The 19302-nt window shown below is 44.8% G+C and overlaps 1 protein-coding gene across 2 annotated transcripts in view; it reads right to left on the reverse strand.

The window, feature by feature from the left end:
• LOC139265398 (phospholipid scramblase 1-like) overlaps window positions 1–19302 on the reverse strand; it is a 106257-nt gene that overhangs the window by 58668 nt on the left and 28287 nt on the right. The window contains exons 1-2 of one of the 2 annotated variants that reach the window (XM_070882389.1): window positions 1249–1303; window positions 921–964 (exon numbers count right to left, since the gene is read on the reverse strand). In XM_070882389.1, coding sequence (XP_070738490.1) covers window positions 921–933 — 13 coding nt within the window. In that variant the 5' untranslated portion in view covers window positions 934–964; window positions 1249–1303. Of the gene's footprint in view, window positions 1–920; window positions 965–1248; window positions 1304–19302 lie in introns of those variants that run through there. The other variant, XM_070882390.1, reaches the window with a different exon arrangement.

A 19302-nucleotide genomic window follows, 5' to 3' on the forward strand; every position in this document is an offset into this window, starting at 1 on the left:
AGCATAACTAAAACCGCCTATTTCCACCTCCGTAACATCACCCGTCTCCGCCCCTGCCTCAGCTCATCCACTGCTGAAACCCTCATCCGTGCCTTTGTTACCTCCAGACTTGACTATTCCAACGCACTCCTGGCTGGCCTCCCACATTCTACCCCACGTAAACTAGAGGTGATCCAAACTCATCAGCCCGTGTCCTAACTCGCACCAAGTCCCGCTCACCCATCACCCCTTTACTCACTGACCTACATTGGCTCCAGGTTAAGCAAAACCTCGATTTCAAAATTCTCATCCTTGTTTTCAAATCCCTCCCTATCTCTGTAATCTCCTCCAGCCCCACAATGCACTAAACCCCTTTCCACCCCCACCACCCCCCCACCCCACCACCAAACTCGAGATGTCTGCACTCCTTTAATTCTTGAGCATCCCTGATTATAATCGCTCAACCATCGGTGGCTGTGCCTTCCGTTGCCTGGGCCCAAAGCTCTGGAACTCCCTCCCTAAACCTCTCCGCCTTTCTACCTCTCTTTCCTCCTTCAAGACGCTCCTTGAAACCGACCTCTTTTCTGCACTAATTTCTACTTATGTGGCTTGGTGTCAAATTTTTATCTCATCATACTCCTGTGAAGTGCCTCGGGGCGTTTCACTACATTAAAGGCGCGATATAAATACATGCTGTTGTTAACTATATCGTGTGAGGAACCTCACATCAGTCAGTTACACAATAAATTTACAGAATATAAATTCAGCAGTTTTGAAAAAGACCCTTGTCCAAAATGTCAGCCTGCCTTTTCCTTCCCCAGATGTTGCTTTGCATGTTTAATATCTTCTATTTTTGTTACAGAATAAATGACCCGGGACTTTTCTAGTTTTTCAAACTAATTGGAATTTTACTAGAGTTGAGTTTGCAAAATATTTCTTACCTGGTGTAGCCATCACTCAACGTTCTTTCTGTGATGGTGATCAACTAAAGAAAGGAAACAAAATAAGATCATTATTACTTCAAGCCATTTAAGGGATCACTCCCTTGCATGAGAAGAAGTCTTTTAGCAAGTACAATGCAAAGCTTCTCAATCACCTGTAGAAATATAGTTCTGAATAATACAACTCTTTAAAACGCTTCCAACACCTGACTCTGAATAGCACACACACAACTTGATCACCTGTGAAAATACTGCACTGTACTTGTACTGAATGGCAAAACTAGACCGAATAAATAACGTTTGCCTGTATCGTTTTACAAGCCCTTACCTTAACTTCAGTACTATACTCCTGAATGTTCTTTCGTTTGTGTCCACGCCGAAATTTCCCAATCTTCTCATTAACAAAGCAGTGACATATTAGGAAATGCAACAATAACTCCTCCTTGTTGCACAATACACATAGCAATTGCCATTGTAACTCTTTCATCACAGGTATGCTTACACCCACAGGTTTGGATTATGCAGGTGATTTCCGCTCGGTGACCGAGTGCGTTAACAGGAGGCTGCGTTTACAAGTGTGCTGACAACACAAGGACGTGGGAGGTGTAACCGGCCACCACTCCCACAAAGGCCAGTTAAAGTTTACTCCTTTTTTAAAAAAATGAAACACACTCAAGAATGTGGAATGTTTAGTGCACTTCTGGCAGAATAGGACAGACGAATGTTGGCTTACAGACAGGGCAATCTGGCTCTGCAGTACATGCAGATAGATGGCTGTTAAGTGAAGCTAAAGAAGAAATAGCAGAGGCTCTGACCATCATTTTCCAATCCTCTCTGGCTAGGCATGGTGCCAGAGGACTGCTAATGTTGTACCTCTGTTTAAGAAAGGAGAAAGGGATAGGCAGGGTATTTACAGGCCAGTCAGCCGAACCTCGGTGGTGGAAAATTATTGGAAAAAATCCTGAAGGACAGGATAAATCTACATTTAGAAAGACAAGGATTAATCAAGGACAGTCAGCACGGATTTGTTAAGGGAAGGTCGTGTCTGACTAACTTGATTGAATTTTTCGAGGAGGTAACCAGGAGGGTCAATGAGGGCAGTGCATTTGATGTAGTGTATATGGATTTTAGCAAGGCTTTTGATAAGGTCCCACATGGCAGACTGGTCATGAAAGTAAAAACCCATGGGATCCAGTGCAAAGTGGCAAGTTGGATCCAAAATTGGCTCAGAGGCAGGAAGCAAAGGGTAATGGTTGATGGGTGTTTGTGGCTGGAAGGATGTTTCCAGTGGGGTTCTGCAAGGCTCAGTACAGGGTCCCTTGCTTTTTGTGGTATATATCAACAATCTAGACTTGAAAATGGAGTATAACATTTTGTAATACTTTTTATAATAATTTTCCCACATTATATTCCATTTGCCAAATTTTTGCCCACTCACTTAGCCCGTCTATATCCCTTTGCAGATTTTTTGTGCCCTCACAATTTGCTTTTTCACTCACCTTTGCATCATCAGCAAACTTGACTACATTACACTCAGTCCCTCCATCCAAGTCATTAATATAGATTTTAAATAGTTGAGGACCCAGCACCGATCCCTGCGGCACCCCACTAGTTACTGTTTGCCAATCGGAAAATTACCCATTTATCTTGACTCTCTGTTTTCTGTTAGTTAGCCAATCCTCTATCCATGCTCGATCATCGACTTGGACCTTTAAGATGTCACTCTTCGCTGCCGTCACCCTCCTGCACCAGCTCGCGCTGCTCCTTGGCAGATACAGCAGGAGCGGCGAGAGACTGTGGAGGGATGTGATCGGGACCCAGGAGAGGCGGGAGTTCTGGGCCAGGGGAGCGTGCAGCAGAGCAGGTCTCCAGTCGTCTTGGTTAACCCTTGCCACTGGACCAAGACCTAGCTCTGTCAAGTCCATGTGGTGGCTGGTGTGCAATGGCCACCACACGTTAAAAAATCCACACACAGGCATCTTCCACCCTTCGGGATCCAGAATATTAGGTCCTTCATTGGAACACCTGTGAACTCATCCTTTCTTTGGTGTGGAAGCAAGTCATCCTCGTTTTGAGGGACTGCCTATGATGATGATGAGACTTGAATATAAGGGGTATGATTAAGAAATTTGCAGATGATACAAAAATTGGCTGTGTGGTAGATAATGAAGAAGAAAGCTGCAGACTGCAGGAAGCTATCAATCAACTGGTCAGGTGGGCAGAACAGTGGCAAATGGAATTTAATCCGGAGAAGTGTGAGGTAATGCATTTGGGGAGGGCTAACAAGGAAAGGGAATACACTTTAAATGGTACAACACTGAAAAGTGTAGATGAGCAAAGGGACCTTGGAGTGCAGGTCCACAGATCCTTGAAGGTTGCAGGCCAGGTAGATAAGGTGGTTAAGAAGGCATACGGAATACTTGCCTTTATTGGCCGAGGCACAGAATATAAGAGCAGGAGGGTTACGCTAAACCTTTATAAATCATTGGTTAGGCCCCAACTGGAGTATTGTGTCCAATTCTGGGTGCCACACATTAGGATATCAAAGTCTTAGAAAGGGTGCAGAGGAGATTTACTGGAATGGTATAAAGGAATGCGGGACTGCAGTTACGTGGAGAGACCAGAGAAGCTGTTATCCTTAGAAAAGAGTAGGTTAAGGGGAGATTTAATAGAGATATTCAAAATTATGAAAGATTTTGATAGATTAAATAAGGAGAAACAGTTTCCAGTGGCAGGAGGGTCGGTAACCAGAGGGCGCAGGTTTAAGGTCATTGGCTAAAGACCCAGAGGGAGAGGGGGAGAATGTTTTTAAGCAGCAGGTTATGGTGATCTGGAATGCACTGCCTGAAACGATTGAGGAAGCAGATTTAATCATAATTTTCAAAGGGAATTGGATAAATGCTTGAAGGGGAAAAGTTTGTAGGGCTATGGGGTAAAAGGGCGGGGGAATGGGACGGATTGGATTGCTGTCGAGCAGCGAGAGTCCGGGGTGCGTAGAGAGGCCTATAAAGGCCCAACGTCGGAGGATGAGCGGCAGTTCGAGCAGTGCGAGTCCTGGGTGCATGGTGAGGCCTATAAAAGCCCAACGTCGGAGGAGGAGCAGCAGTTCGAGCAGCGCGAGTCCGGGGTGCGTGGCGAGGCCTATAAAGGCCCAACGTCGGAGGAGGAGCAGCAGTTCGAGCAGCGCGAGTCCGGGGTGCGTGGTGAGGCCTATAAAGGCCCAACGTTGGAGGAGGAGAGGCAGTTCGGGCAGCGCGAGTCCGGGGTGCGTGGTGAGGCCTATAAAGGCCCAACGTTGGAGAAGGAGCAGCAGTTCGAGCAGCGCGAGTCCGGGGTGCGTGGTGAGGCCTATAAAGGCCTAACGTTGGAGAAGGAGCAGCAGTTCGAGCAGCGCGAGTCCGGGGTGCGTGGTGAGGCCTATAAAGGCCCAACGTTGGAGGAGGAGAGGCAGTTCGGGCAGCGCGAGTCCGGGGTGCGTGGTGAGGCCTATAAAGGCCCAACGTTGGAGGAGGAGCGGCAGTTCGAGCAGCGCGAGTCCGGGGTGCGTGGTGAGGCCTATAAAGGCCCAACGTTGGAGAAGGAGCAGCAGTTCGAGCAGCGCGAGTCCGGGGTGCGTGGTGAGGCCTATAAAGGCCTAACGTTGGAGAAGGAGCAGCAGTTCGAGCAGCGCGAGTCCGGGGTGCGTGGTGAGGCCTATAAAGGCCCAGCTTGTACAGCTCCAGCCAGGAGAAAAAGCAAAAAAGAAGTAGAAAGAAATCAAAAGGTGACATCACAGCCAAAGGGATAAGTGATTGGCTGGTGATTGGTGAGTAGCTTTTCTTTTTCTTTTTTATATCAGTCAGTAACCCGTTAACATTGTTGTCTTTTTCTTTTTTATATCAGTAAGTAACCTGTTAACATTGCTGTCGCCAAATTAAGTGTATCTAAGGATTAGATCATGGCAGGAGAGCTCGGTCACGTGATATGCTCCTCCTGCACCATTTGGGAACTCAGGGACACTTCCGGTGCATCTGACTCTGGAGCATCCACGATGCAGAGAATGATGTGAGTAGCAAGTGTAGCGAGTTGGTCTTACCGCAGGTGAAGGGTCCACAGCCAGCTAGGAAATGGAAGACCAGCAGGAAGAGCAGTGCAAGGAAGGTAATGCAGGGGTCCCCTGCAGTCATCCCCCTGCAAAACAGATACACTGCTTTGAGTACTGTTGAGGGGGATGACTCATCAGGGGAGGGCAGCAGCAGCCAAGTTCATGGCACCGTGGCTGGCTCTGTTGCACAGGAAAAAAAAAGAGTGGGAGAGCGATAGTGATAGGGGATTCAATTGTAAGGGGAATAGATAGGCGTTTCTGCAGCCGCAACCGAGACTCCAGGATGGTATGTTGCCTCCCTGGTGCAAGGGTCAAGGATGTCTCGCAGCGGGTGCAGGACATTCTGAAAAGGGAGGGAGAACAGCCAGTTGTCGTGGTGCACATTGGTACCAATGACATAGGTAAAAAAAAGGGATGAGGTCCTACGAGACGAATTTAAGGAGCTAGGAGCTAAATTAAAAAGTAGGACCTCAAAAGTAGTAATCTCGGGATTGCTACCAGTGCCACATGCTAGTCGGAGTAGGAATCACAGGATAGCACAGATGAATACGTGGCTTGAGCAGTGGTGCAGCAGGGAGGGATTCAAATTCCTGGGGTACCGGTTCTGGGGGAGGTGGGACCAGTACAAACCGGACGGTCTGCACCTAGGCAGGACTGGAACCAATGTCCCAGGGGGAGTGTTTGCTATGCTGTTGGGGAGGAGTTAAACTAATATGGCAGGGGGATGGGAACCAATGCAGGGAGACAGAGGGAAACAAAATGGAGACAGAAGCAAAAGACAGAAATGAGAAGAGTAAAAGTGGAGGGCAGAGAAACCCAAGGCAAAAAACAAAAAGGGCCACTGTACAGCAAAATTCTAAAGGGTCAAAGTGTAATAAAAAGGCAAGCCTCAAAGCTCAGTGCCTCAATGCGAGGAGTATTCGGAACCCAGGAGAGGGTTCTGAGTTAGTTAGAGTGGGTGAGAGTGCAGATGAACAGAAACCCAAGAAAGAATGCAAAAGGCAGGAGGCAAGAGAGCAGAGTAGCACTGGGGTAAGTGTAAACCACAAGGTGATAGGAAGGGACAATATGTATGAATATAAAGGGGCTGCAGGAGGGGTCAAAATTAAAAATCATGGTTTAAAAACTAGGATTAAAACACTCTACCTAAACGCACGCAGCATTGAAATAAAGTAAATGAGTTGACGGCACAAATCATTACAAATGGGTATGATTTGGTGGCCATTACAGAAACGTGGTTGCAGGGTGGTCAAGACTGGGTATTAAACATACAGGGCTATCTGACAATTCGGAAGGATAGACCAAAAGAGAAAGGAGGTGGGGTAGCTCTGTTAATAAAGGATGATATCAGGGCAGTTGTGAGGGATGATATTGGCTCTAATGAACAAAATGTTGAATCATTGTGGGTGGAGATTAGAGATAGTAAGGGGAAAAAGTCACTGGTGGGCGTAGTTTATAGGCCCCCAAATAATAACTTCACGGTGGGGCGGACAATAATCAAGGGAATAATGAAGGAGTGTGAAAAAGGAACGGCAGTAATCATGGGGGATTTTAACCTACATATCGATTGGTCAAATCAAAATCGCAAGGGGTAGCCTGGAGGAGGAATTCATAGAATGCATACGGGATTGTTTCTTCGAACAGTATGTTACAGAACCGACAATGGAGCAAGCTATCTTAGATCTGGTCCTGTGTAATGAGACAGGAATAATAAGTAATCCTAGTAAAAGATCCTCTCGGAATGAGTGATCACAGTATGGTTGAATTTGTAATACAGATTGAGGGTGAGGAAGTAGTGTCTCAAACGAGCGTACTATACTTAAACAAAAGGGACTACAGTGGGATGAGGGCAGAGTTAGCTAAAGTAGACTGGGAACACAGACTAAACGGTGGCATAATTGAGGAACAGTGGAGGACTTTTAAGGAGCTCTTTCACAGTGCTCAACAAAAATATATTCCAGTGAAAAAGAAGGGATAACCAGCCGTGGACAACCAAGGAAATAAAGGAGAGTATCAAATTAAAAACCAATGCGTATAAGGTGGCCAAGGTTAGTGGGAAACTAGAAGATTGGGAAAATTTAAAACGACAGCAAAGAATGACTAAGAAAGCAATAAAGAAAGGAAAGATAGATTACGAAAGTAAACTTGCGCAAAACATTAAAACAGATAGCAAAAGCTTTTACCGATATATAAAACGGAAGAGAGTGACTAAAGTAAATGTTGGTCCCTTAGAAGATGAGAAGGGGGATTTAATAATGGGAAATATAGAAATGGCTGAGACCTTAAACAATTATTTTGCTTCGGTCTTCACAGTGGAAGACACAAAAACCATGCCAAAAATTGCTGGTCACGGGAATGTGGGAAGGGAGGACCTTGAGACAATCACTATCACTAGGGAGGTAGTGCTGGACAGGCTAATGGGACTCAAGGTAGACAAGTTTTCTGGTCCTGATGAAATGCATCCCAGGGTATTAAAAGAGATGGCGGAAGTTATAGCAGATGCATTCGTTATAATCTACCAAAATTCTCTGGACTCTGGGGAGGTACCAGTGGATTAGAAAGCAGCTAATGTAACGCCTCTGTTTAAAAAAGGGGGCAGACAAAAGGCAGGTAACTATAGGCCGGTTAGTTTAACATCTGTAGTGGGGAAAATGCTTGAAACTATCATTAAGGAAGAAATAGCGGGACATCTAGATAGGAATAGTGCAATCAAGCAGACGCAACATGGATTCATGAAGGGGAAATCATGTTTAACTAATTTACTGGAATTCTTTGAGGATATAACGAGCATGGTGGATAGAGGTGAACCGATGGATGTGGTGTATTTAGATTTCCAAAAGGCATTCGATAAGGTGCCACACAAAAGGTTACTGCAGAAGATAAAGGGACGCAGAGTCAGAGGAAATGTATTAGCATGGATCGAGAATTGGCTGGCGAACAGAAAGCAGAGAGTCGGGATAAATGGGTCCTTTTCGGGTTGGAAATCGGTGGTAAGTGGTGTGCCACAGAGATCGGTGCTGGGACCACAACTGTTTATAATATACATAGATGACCTGGAAGAGGGGACAGAGTGTAGTGTAGCAAAATTTGCAGATGACAAAAGATTAGTGGGAAAGCAGGTTGTGTAGAGGACACAGAGAGGCTGCAAAGAGATTTAGATAGGTTAAGCGAATGGGCTAAGGTTTGGCAGATGGAATACAATGTCAGAAAATGTGAGGTCATCCACTTTGGGAAAAAAAAAGTGAAAGGGAATATTATTTGAATGGGGAGAAATTACAACATGCTGCGGTGCAGAGGGACCTGGGGGTCCTCGTGCATGAATCCCAAAAAGTTAGTTTGCAGGTGCAGCAGGTAATCAGGAAGGCAAATGGAATGTTGGCCTTCATTGCGAGAGGGATGGAGTACAAAAGCAGGGAGGTCCTGCTGCAACTGTACAGGGTATTGGTGAGGCCGCACCTGGAGTACTGCGTGCAGTTTTGGTCACCTTACTTAAGGAAGGATATACTAGCCTTGGAGGGGGTACAGAGACGATTCACTCAGTTGATTCCGGAGATGAGGGGGTTACCTTATGATGATAGATTGAGTAGACTAGGTCTTTACTCGTTGGAGTTCAGAAGGATGAGGGGTGATCTTATGGAAGCATTTAAGATAATGAAAGGAATAGACAAGATAGAGGCAGAGAAGTTATCTCCACTGGTCAGGGAGACTAGAACTAGGGGGCACAGCCTCAAAATACGGGGGAGCCAATTTAAAACCGAGTTGAGACGGAATTTCTTTTCCCAGAGGGTTGTGAATCTGTGGAATTCTCTGCCCAAGGAAGCAGTTGAGGCTAGCTCATTGAATGTATTCAAATCACAGATAGATAGATGTTTAACCAATAAGGGAATTAAGGGTTATGGGGAGCGGGCGGGTAAGTGGAACTGAGTCCACGGCCAGATCAGCCATGATCTTTTTGAATGGCGGAGCAGGCTCGAGGGGCTAGATGGCCTACTCCTGTTCCTAATTCTTATGTTCTTATGTCTCTCAGAGCCTGCACAGGCACGATGAGCCCAATGGCCTCCTTCTCTGCTGTATTATTCTGATTCTATGAACATGAAGATTATAGTCATTCCTTTTTTAATTACTCAAAACAGAAACGTAGTTTTGCATTGTGCAAATGAAAAAAATAGTGTAGCAGACAGCAGGTGGTCAATTTAAGGTAAAAATGTATTTACAATATCCTCATTTCTGTGCCTTTCAATGCCGCAAGGAACATTGCGTGTCTCAATGGAAAAACATCCTTGGATGATTACCCAACATATCTGCTCGGCTACAGATGGCTGATGTTCCCCCACGTCCTCTCACTGTGGCGTGGCCAAACAAGGTACGGAGTTGTTGATCGCCCTAGCACACTTCCAAGGAAGAATCGAATATTACAGTTTGTCAAGTATTCAGTCAGCCCGCTGGTGCCATTGGGACCACTGTGCCAGCTTCTTTTGGAATAAAATGGGACTATCTAGCTGAAGTGAAAATAATTTTAAGCAGCAACATGGATTTCACAGAAGAAGATCAGACTTGACAGACCAGATACATTTCTTTTAACAGATCTAATTGATGGGAGAAATGCTGTGGATATGGTGTACCTGGACTTTGAGAAAGCTTGTGACAAGATGCCACACCAGAGAAAATTGAATAGTATTAAGAGAGAGTGTATTGGATAAAAACAGGTTGGAAGAAAGGAAAGTGAAAGCAAGGGTCAAGGGTTAGAATTGTGCAGCAGTGTGTGACTGGGTTCTGTTCTACAACTAGACACATCAATGATTTGGGTATAGGGTTAGAGGGAAATGTACAAGTTTGTGGACAATACTAAAATAGGAGAATTAGTAAATTACTCTGTGGACCAAGGGGATATTGATAAGCTGGTGGAATCGGAAAAAACATTGCATGAAGGTGGAGATGACACACATTGTTAAAAATAGTACTTTGAATGGGGGAAAGCTGGTTGATGTAGGAGAGCAGAGGGATTTGGGGGGTCATGTTCACAAGACATCAAAAGCAAACCATAAAAATATGTTAACGGTATACTTGGTTTGTGGTAAGAGGAAAATAACAAACCTCAGGGCCGGCCTTACGGGTGGGCAATGTTGGCGACTGCCCGGGGCGCCGCGGTCAACGGGAGGCGACGCCGTGTTCACCTGGGGGGGGGGGGGGGGGGGTGGGGGGGTGATCAGCAGGGGGGCAGTGCAATGGTCAGCGGGAGGGGCTGTGGTCAGTGGGGGGGCGGTGCCATGGTCAGTGGTGGGGGGGGTGGCGCCGTGGTCAGTGGGGGGGGGGGAATGTCGTGGTCAGTGGGGGGGGGGGGGCGCTGTGGTCAGTGGGAGGGGAGGCCTTGGTCAGTGGGAGGGGGGAGCGCCGTGGTTAGTGGGGGGGGGGGGGGGGCCGTGATCAGTAGGAGGCAGGGGCCTTGGTCAGTGGGAGCGTGGTCATGGTCAGTGGAGGGGGGGCGCCGTGGCCAGTGGGGGGGGGGGGGGGCGGTGTCGTGGTCAGTGGGGTGGGAGGACGTCGTGGTCGAGGGGGGGGGGGGGCACCGTGGCCAGTGGAGGGGGGGGTGCCATGGTCAGTGGGGTGGGAGGACGTCGTGGTCGAGGGGGGGGGGCACCGTGGCCAGTGGAGGGGGGGGTGCCATGGTCAGTGGGGGGGGGGGGGGCGCCATGGTCAGTGGGGTGGGGGGGGAGGGAGTAGGGTCTGATAACTGTGTAGCCTGTAATTTTAATGAGCTTACTCAAGACTTTCCTTAACCCTGATGATGAAAATAGCAGGAGGTACTTCTATTTTTTATTTGGATATTTTGAAAAAATTATGTAAATATGTTTTGTCTCTTTACTTCTTTTATTTTTGAAGTTTAAGCTTCCACGAGTGCTTCTGTTGTATAGTAAATTAACTTTGCGAAGTTTGTCATATGATGTCCTGTTTAGCTGTTTGATCCTATTCACATTCTTTAGTCAAGTCATTAAGTACCTACATGCGCTGATTTCTTAACTCTCTGCAAGGGTTTTCTGTGCGGCCACAAACGCTGGCCTAAGATCGGATAAGTGAGCGTGTGAGGGCACGTACAAAAGACGCAACATTCAGTTCAAATCACAGGCAGGTACTGTTGTTGCACCCCCAGAGTGTGCTATGCCTTTTGGATGAGACGTTAAACCGAGACCCCATATGCTCTCTCAGGTGGATGTAAAAGATCCCGGTGAGCCACTATTTTGAAGAAGAGCTGGGGAGTTATCCCCGGTGTCCTGTAAAACCGGGGCCAATATTTATCCCTCAATCAAAATAACAAAAAAAACCCGATTATCTGTTGATTATCACATTGCTGTGTGTGGGAGCTTGCTTGTGCATAAATTGGCTGCCGCGTTTCCCACATTACAACAGTGACTAAACTTCAAAAGTACTTCATTGGCTGTTAAGCGCTTTGAGACGTCCGGTGGTTGTGAAAGGTGCTATATAAATTCAAGTCTTTCTTTGTTTTTGTATGAATAGATATTGGACAGTACAGGCTGTTTTGCTGGCGATAACCATTCCCTCGCCCACCCCAAATTTACTGTATTAGGGAACAGCACAAAAATGTCACTCTTCACCCAATACTTTTCATTATTTGTCACATTATCACAAACCTAATGTCCTGATGCTACACCAATATTGCAACATATAGTACACATGCACAAGCCCTTACTGGCTCATTTGTCAATAGCTTTAATCACTATATAATAACCAGCCGTGATCATCTGAAGGAGCACATAGGTCATAGATTAAAAATCAGTTTTAGATTTATGGAAACCCAAGACCAGGAGGCCATTTCAGCCCATAGTTCCATGCCAGAGCTACCTGCTCCAATCCGATGTTGCTGCTTTTTTCCCACACCCTTTGATATTTGTCGCCTTCACATGTTTATCTAACTTCCCCTTTAATGCAGCATTGTGTAAACAGATTCTGAGAATATTCCCCTTTATGCTTCGAGTACTAATATAGGTTTATGGCCTTTGTTAATCATTCACCAAATGTCACTGTTTACCTGTTCATTGCTTTTCGATCTCCCCCAAACCTCCCTGCTCCACTGGATACAGCCCAAGTTTCCCACACCTCTATAACTAAATGGTCTTATATTTGGTGTATCTGCATTGCATTTTCCACTCGTTGTAACAAATCTCTTAATCGTGAATGGTCTTCCCGAAGAGGCCATTGCACTTAGCTTCCGCATCACACCCATTACTTGCAGCCTTCTGCCCAGGGACAATGCTCGGAAGCGGCCTTTTCCAAAATATGTTTGAACAGTTATTTGAACCTAAAGCCACACAGATCCAATTAACTCTTCCATGGGACAAAAGCCCATCCCATCCATTTTTATTATCTATACCAGGCAATAACCAGACAAGAAGGGTTTTGATTCTAACTTTAAAGAACAGTCCTGTTCCATGTATATCTGTACCATCTCGTTGTACTAACAGGCTGTTTTTATATGCACTTTACAGCTGTATAAGCCTGCATGCGTCTTCTATTGAAATAAAGAGACACAGATTCAGCTGTCATGCATGGTATATGCATTGCGATGTGTGCGCGCACTAGGTCCGTGCAGCAGAGCTGGTCTCCAGTCGTCTTGGTTAACCCTTGCCACTGGACCAAGACCTAGCTCTGTCAAGCTCGTGTGGTGGCTGGTGTGCAACGGTCACCACACGTTAAAAAAATCCACGCACAGGCATCTTCCACCCTTCAGGATGTAGTTCGGGATCTGGAATATCGGGTCCCTCATTGAAACACCTGTGAATTCATCCCTTTTTGGCGTGGAAGTGGGTCATCCTCGTTTCGAGGGACTGCCTATGATGATGATGATGCAACGAAAGGTTAGGATTTGGAACGCACTGCCTGATAGGGCGGTGGAAACAGATTCAATAGTAGCCTTCAAAAGGAAATTTGATAAATTCTTGGAGAAATAAATTGCTGGGATATGAGGGAAGGACGGGGGAGTGGGCCTAACTGGATTGCTGCGTGAAAGAGCCAGTGCAGACTCGATGGGGCAAATGACCTCCTTCTGTGCTGTACTATTCTATGATTGTACACTCATTCCAATAAAAGCTGTGACTATACATTGAAATAGGGGGTAGTCAGGATGCACCTGACTGCTGCAACCTGACCACAAACTGTGCAATTCAGCACGGTTAACTTATTTGGGTTCAAATCCCACTCGAGACTTGAGCACAAAATCTAGGCTGACACTGTTGATGGCGATTTTGGATAAGACATTAAACCGCGGTCCTACCTGCCCTCTCAGGTGGATGGAAAATATCCCGTGGCACTTTTTTGAAGATGAGCAGGAGAGTTTTCCCTGGTATCTTGGTCAATATTTATCCCTCAACCAACATCATGAAAAACCCCAAAGTATCTGGTCATAGCCTCATTTCTGTTTGCGGGACCTTGCTGTGCGCAAATTGGCTGCCGCCTTTCCTACATTACATAGTGACTGCACTTCTAAAATACTACGTTGGCTGCAAAGCACTTTGGAATGTCGGGATGTCATGAAAGGCGCTATAGAAATGCAAATTCTTTCTTTCTTTATAGGGGTTGTAATTTCATCATCATCATCATAGGCAGTCCCTCGGAATCGAGAAAGACTTGCTTCCACTCCCAAAGTGAGTTCTCTGGTGGCTGAACAGTCCAATACGAGAGCCACAGACCCTGTTACAGGTGGGACAGTCATCGAGGGAAGGAGTGGGTGGGGCTGGTTTGCTGCGCGCTCCTTCCGCTGTCTGCGCTTGACCACTTCACACTCTTTGCGTTGAGACTCGAAGAGCTCAACGCCCTCCCGGATGCACTTTCTCCACCTTGGGGGGTCTCCCAGGTGTCAATGGTGATGTCGCACTTTACCAGGGAGGCTTTGATGGTGTCCTTGTAACGCTTCCGCTGCCCACCTTTGGCTCGTTTACCATGAAGGAGCTCCGCATAAAGCATTTGCTTAGGGAATCTTGTATCAGGCATGTGAACTATGTGGCCTGCCCAGCGAAGCTGATCGAGTGTGGTCAGTGCTTCAACACTGGGGATGTTAGCCTGGACGAGACACTGATGTTGGTGCGCCTGTCCTCCCAGGGGATTTGCAGGATCTTGCGGAGACATCGTTGGTGATATATCTCCAGCGACTTGAGGTGCCTTCTATACATCGTCCATGCCTCAGAACCATACAGGAGGGTGGGTATTACTACAGCCCTGTAGACCATGAGCTTGGTGGTAGATTTGAGGGCCTGGTCTTCAAACACTCTTTTCCTCAGACGGCTGAAGGCTGCACTGGAGGCGATGTTGAATCTCCACATCAATGTCTGCCTTTGTTGATAAAAGGCTCCCGAAATATGGGAAATGGTCCCGGGCCGCGCCGTGGATTTTGATGATTGGAGGGCAGTGCTGTGTGGCAGTGACAGGCTGGTGGAGGATCTTTGTCTTATGGATGTTAAGCGTAAGGCCTATGCTTTCATATGCCTCAGTGAATACATTGACTATATCCTGGAATTCAGCCTCAGAATGTGCGCAGACGCAGGCATCGTCCGCGTACTGCAAGCTCAATGACAGAGGTTGGGGTGATCTTGGACCTGGCCTGGAGGCAGCGTAGGTTAAACAGCTTCCTATTGGTTCTGTAGTTTAATTCCACTCCTTGTTGATTGTGAGGTGGAGCATGGCGGCGAGGAAGATTGAGAAGAGGGTTGGAGCGATGACGCAGCCCTGTTTGACCGCGGTCTGAATGTGAATTGGGTCTGTAATGCATCTGTTGATAAGGATCACGGCCTGCATGTCATCGTGGAGCAGGCGAAGGATGTTGACAAACTTTATTATTTGTAATTTATTACACACTTAAACCCATCTTTAAAGTCAAACTAAAAATACCCAAATTATATTGATTAAAGGATGACAAATTCTGCAGGCATCTCAATGAGTGTACATGGACACACAAAGGTAAACACTGGCAGCAGTTTGATGTGGCAAGCAATTTTTGTTTAATGAAGTCATATAAACCATTCTGTGCACATGCAGCACGCTGGAGTAGCACCAACTAAAACACAGGTTGAAATTGAAAAACACATACATACTAAAAACAATGCTGTGCCTCAATCTCGCCATCCAATAATGAGACAACTTTGTTTACAAAGTTCCCAATGTAAACTACACTGCACATGTGCATTAACTCATTAAAGCATCCACTGACAGTACAGGTTTAATTAAAAAAAGCGAAAGAACTGAAAAGTGCTGTGAACAAACTTCACCATTCAACAATGAGGAAAATATAGAAAAGTTCACACTTTTCAAATCCACAACAAATACACAGCAAGATTTAAAAATGGGAACATAACATCATAATTCTGAGGTAATAATTGCATGACAACAGTCATAGAACCATGAGGTTGAATGGCCAATTTAGTATTTGTTCCCAGACAATTATTAGTCTTTGTTTAAGAGACAAAAAAGTGCGAGTATGACTCAGTAGGCAGTTGGTTGTGGCTTTAAACCTCACTATGGACAGGAGCACATCATTTGAGTTGACATTTTAATATACAAGCCATTCCTCTTAATTGGAAGGCACTTAAATTGAATTACACGATCATTTTAATTTTCAGTGCGAATTTTTCATTTTGCTTTGATATTTACATTGCTAATTTGAATTTTTGGGTAATTTGCTTTAAACACAAAATACTAAGGGAGTTCTGCAATGGTGGAGGTTTTTTTTTCTTGTGAGATGTATTTGCTCACTTAGTTGGATATATATTTGAAGAAGAGCAGGGAGTTCACCCAGTGACCTAGCCAACATTCCCTCTCAACCACCACCACCAAAAAGAACCACATCATCTAGTCATGTGTTGTGCCAATTGTTTTCTGTATTTGCTGATAAAACAATAGAAACTGCACTTCAAAGTATTTAATTGGCTAAACAGTGCTTTGGGAGAATATGACAAGGCATTAAAAAAATGGAAGTTCTTTCTTAATACCAAATTAAGATGTTGTTCAGAAGGAGCTTGGTCTGAGATGATACTATTAAACATTCCACTCCCACATCACAATACAGAACCAATACGGTTCTAATGAATCACCAAGAGATAGCCCAAATATTACTTGAAATGCCAAACCAGAGGGCCAGAAGTTGTAAGTATAATCTAGTGAATAATACATTTATTGCAAGAGATGTGACCGTTTCCTATTTTCCCATCCTTGGAGGAAGGTTAGTTTCGCTTGTGACTGCTGTGTCACTGCTACTGCTATGAATTTACTGCCTACCCTGTGCGGCAGTTTATATCTGAACCATGATCTAGTTAAATCTTTATTCCACCCTTCCAAAGTTAAGGAATATCACAAGCAGTCACTTGATGCAACCAGTAAGCCAAAATACAGCGGTGCCAATTTTCTGTTCGATCTGTGGGCTAGAAAATGGGCAGGGAGAGGCACTCTCCTCACCTGCAAGAGTTTTCTAAGATGCTGAACCCAAGAAAAATATCTAGAGTAAAATGTAACAACTCCGCTACCATTCTTTGCCAACCATGAGAATATAAAAAAACAATATTTGTACAACAGCCTCCATCGCCACATCACACCTTTCACTTGTGATATATTCACATAGCACAGCACACACAGCTTCCTAACATGGCAGGCAGCTCTCTTGAAAGTCTCCGGAATTGCCTGGTTCTGTTTATTATTAACCCTGCACTTGCAGTACACACTACGGCCACATCCACAGTGTGGAGCTACAAACATTACAATTCTCCCTCCTGAATGAAGGAGCCATCATAACAAACATCATACATAACTTCATGTTTATACATAACACAGGATATAAACTTTTTTTTTTTCCATATTTACAAATTTAACTTTACTACTTGTTTTCTGTTTCGAAGAGGATACCTTCGCTCTCGAACAGAACCTTCCAAACATGGTGTCGATTTCACACTCATTCGAGGCTCATCCTGAGGAACGTTTTCCTCCACGGAATTTCCTTGATTTTCATTTAAACTCACTCTAACTTCAGGCTCTTTGTTTTCCTGACTCGGACTCAGACTTTCATTCTGATTCTCTCCTGGATTTGTTTCCAGTACATTGGATTTAGGATTTGCTACTGGTGTATCAAAACTATCTGATGAGTCAGAAATAATTGAATCATTCCCACCTTCAACTCCTTTCATGTCTGTAGGTAAAATATCAATATGAACAAACCTAACCTGTCCATTATCAAACATCATGACCAAATATGTGCGAGGACCACATATCTTCACCGCTCTTCCCGGGAATCACTTTAACCACTTATGGTGATGGTTCTTCACTCTCACCTTCTGGTTTAATTTCACACTTCTCTTTTTACTCTACCTCTATCCTGATTCTCTTTCTGTCTTAATTGTGTCTCTTCTACGGACTGTGCCAAATTTGGCTTTAATAACGTGAATCTGGTTCTTGGTAGTCGTTTGAGAAACAACTCTGCTGGTGTTCTACCAGTAGTTGTATGAGGTGTATTTCGATATGTAATCAAAAAATTAGCCAGTTTGTGATCCAATGACAACAGGCATTTCCTTGGATTTGGATCTAACATTTGTTTTATGAGGGCACGTTTTACAATTTGTACAGTGCTCTCTGTTGCACCATTCAAAGCAGGATGGTATGGTGGAACCTTGATATGTTTCACACCATTTTTGCTCGTGAATTGTGCAAATGCTTCTGAAAGAAATTGTGGTCCATTATCCGAAACAATCTCTTCAGGGAGGCCAAATGAAGAAAATAATTTTCGTAAAATGTCCAATGTTTTACTTGTTGTTATTTTCCACATTGGAAACACCTCAACCCACTTCGAATGGCTATCAATCACAATGAACAATTGTCCTTCTAACTCAGCAAAATCAATATGTAGCCTTTGCCACACCCTGGGAGGCCATTTCCATGGATGTAATGGTACTGATGGTGGTTGCTTGCTTACCGATTGACATGTTGTAAACTGACTGACAAAGTACTCTATATCTTTATCAAGACCTGGCCACCATAAATAACTGCGTGCAAAACTCTTGGTCAAGCACATTCCCAGGTGCTGGTCATGGAGGTCTCCTAATAATTTGGACCTGAATTTATTTGACATAACCACTCTTGCACCCACGATACAATCTTTATCAACTGATAATTCATTCCTACGAATGAAGAATGGATGTGTATCTTTGTCTGTTACCTGGTTTGGCCATCCATTTGCAATATACTCATACACCTTTGACATCACTGGGTCACGTTTGGTTGCTTTACCAATCTCTTCAGCTGTGACTGGCAGTTCATCAATGTATGAAAAATAAAACACTTCTTTCCTATCGGGTATAACTTGTGATGGGGAAGGCAATCTAGACATTGCAGCAGCATTACTGTGATCAGCTGATCGTCTGTATTCACTATCATATGTATATGCTGACAAAATCAAAGCCCATCTCTGCATTCGGGCTGCAGCTAATGTTGGAACTGGGGACTTTGGATAGGGGATTGCTGTTAGGGGCTTATGGTTCGTAACGATGGTAAACTTATGACCATACAAGTATTTGTGAAACTTCTTGACCCCAAAAATTAATGCCAAAGCTTCCCTTTGAATTTGCGCATAATTACTCTCACTGGCACTGAGAGTGCGTGAAGCAAAAGCAATTGGTCTCTCCTCCCCACTGTGTGATACATGAGAAATCACTGCCCCAACTCCATACTGAGAGGCATTACATGCTAGCTTAATCTCCTTAGATATGTCATAATGAACTAACATGGTGCACTCTACCAATTTGCTTTATACTCCTTGAATGCTGTTTCACATTCTTTTGACCACTTATAATGGGCCTGTTTTTTCAAAAGTTCATTCAGTGGATGTAATACTTTAGCCAAATTTGGTAGGAACTTCCCATAATAGTTCAAAAGACCCAAGAATGAACGAAGTTCAGTGACATTCCTGGGAATGGGTGCATTTCTAATTGCATCCAATTTTTCCATGGTTGGATGTAAACCATCTTTGTCTACTCTGTGCCCAAAGTACTCCACTGAGTTTTTAAATAACTCACACTTACGAGCAGACACTCGTACTCTGTGCTTCTCTAGCCGTTTGAGGACTTCATTCAATATGTTATTATGAATTTGCCTATTTGGTGCTGAAATTAATATGTCCTCCAAATAACATACTACCCCTTCAATTCCTTGCAAAATCTGGTTCATCACCCCTTGGAATATGGCAGGGGTGGAAGACACTTCAAACAGTAGCCTATTAAATTGATATAGGCCTAGATGAGTATTTATAGTCAA

This window comes from Pristiophorus japonicus, chromosome 6 (assembly GCF_044704955.1).
Source record: "Pristiophorus japonicus isolate sPriJap1 chromosome 6, sPriJap1.hap1, whole genome shotgun sequence".
NCBI classification, from domain to species: domain Eukaryota; kingdom Metazoa; phylum Chordata; class Chondrichthyes; family Pristiophoridae; genus Pristiophorus; species Pristiophorus japonicus.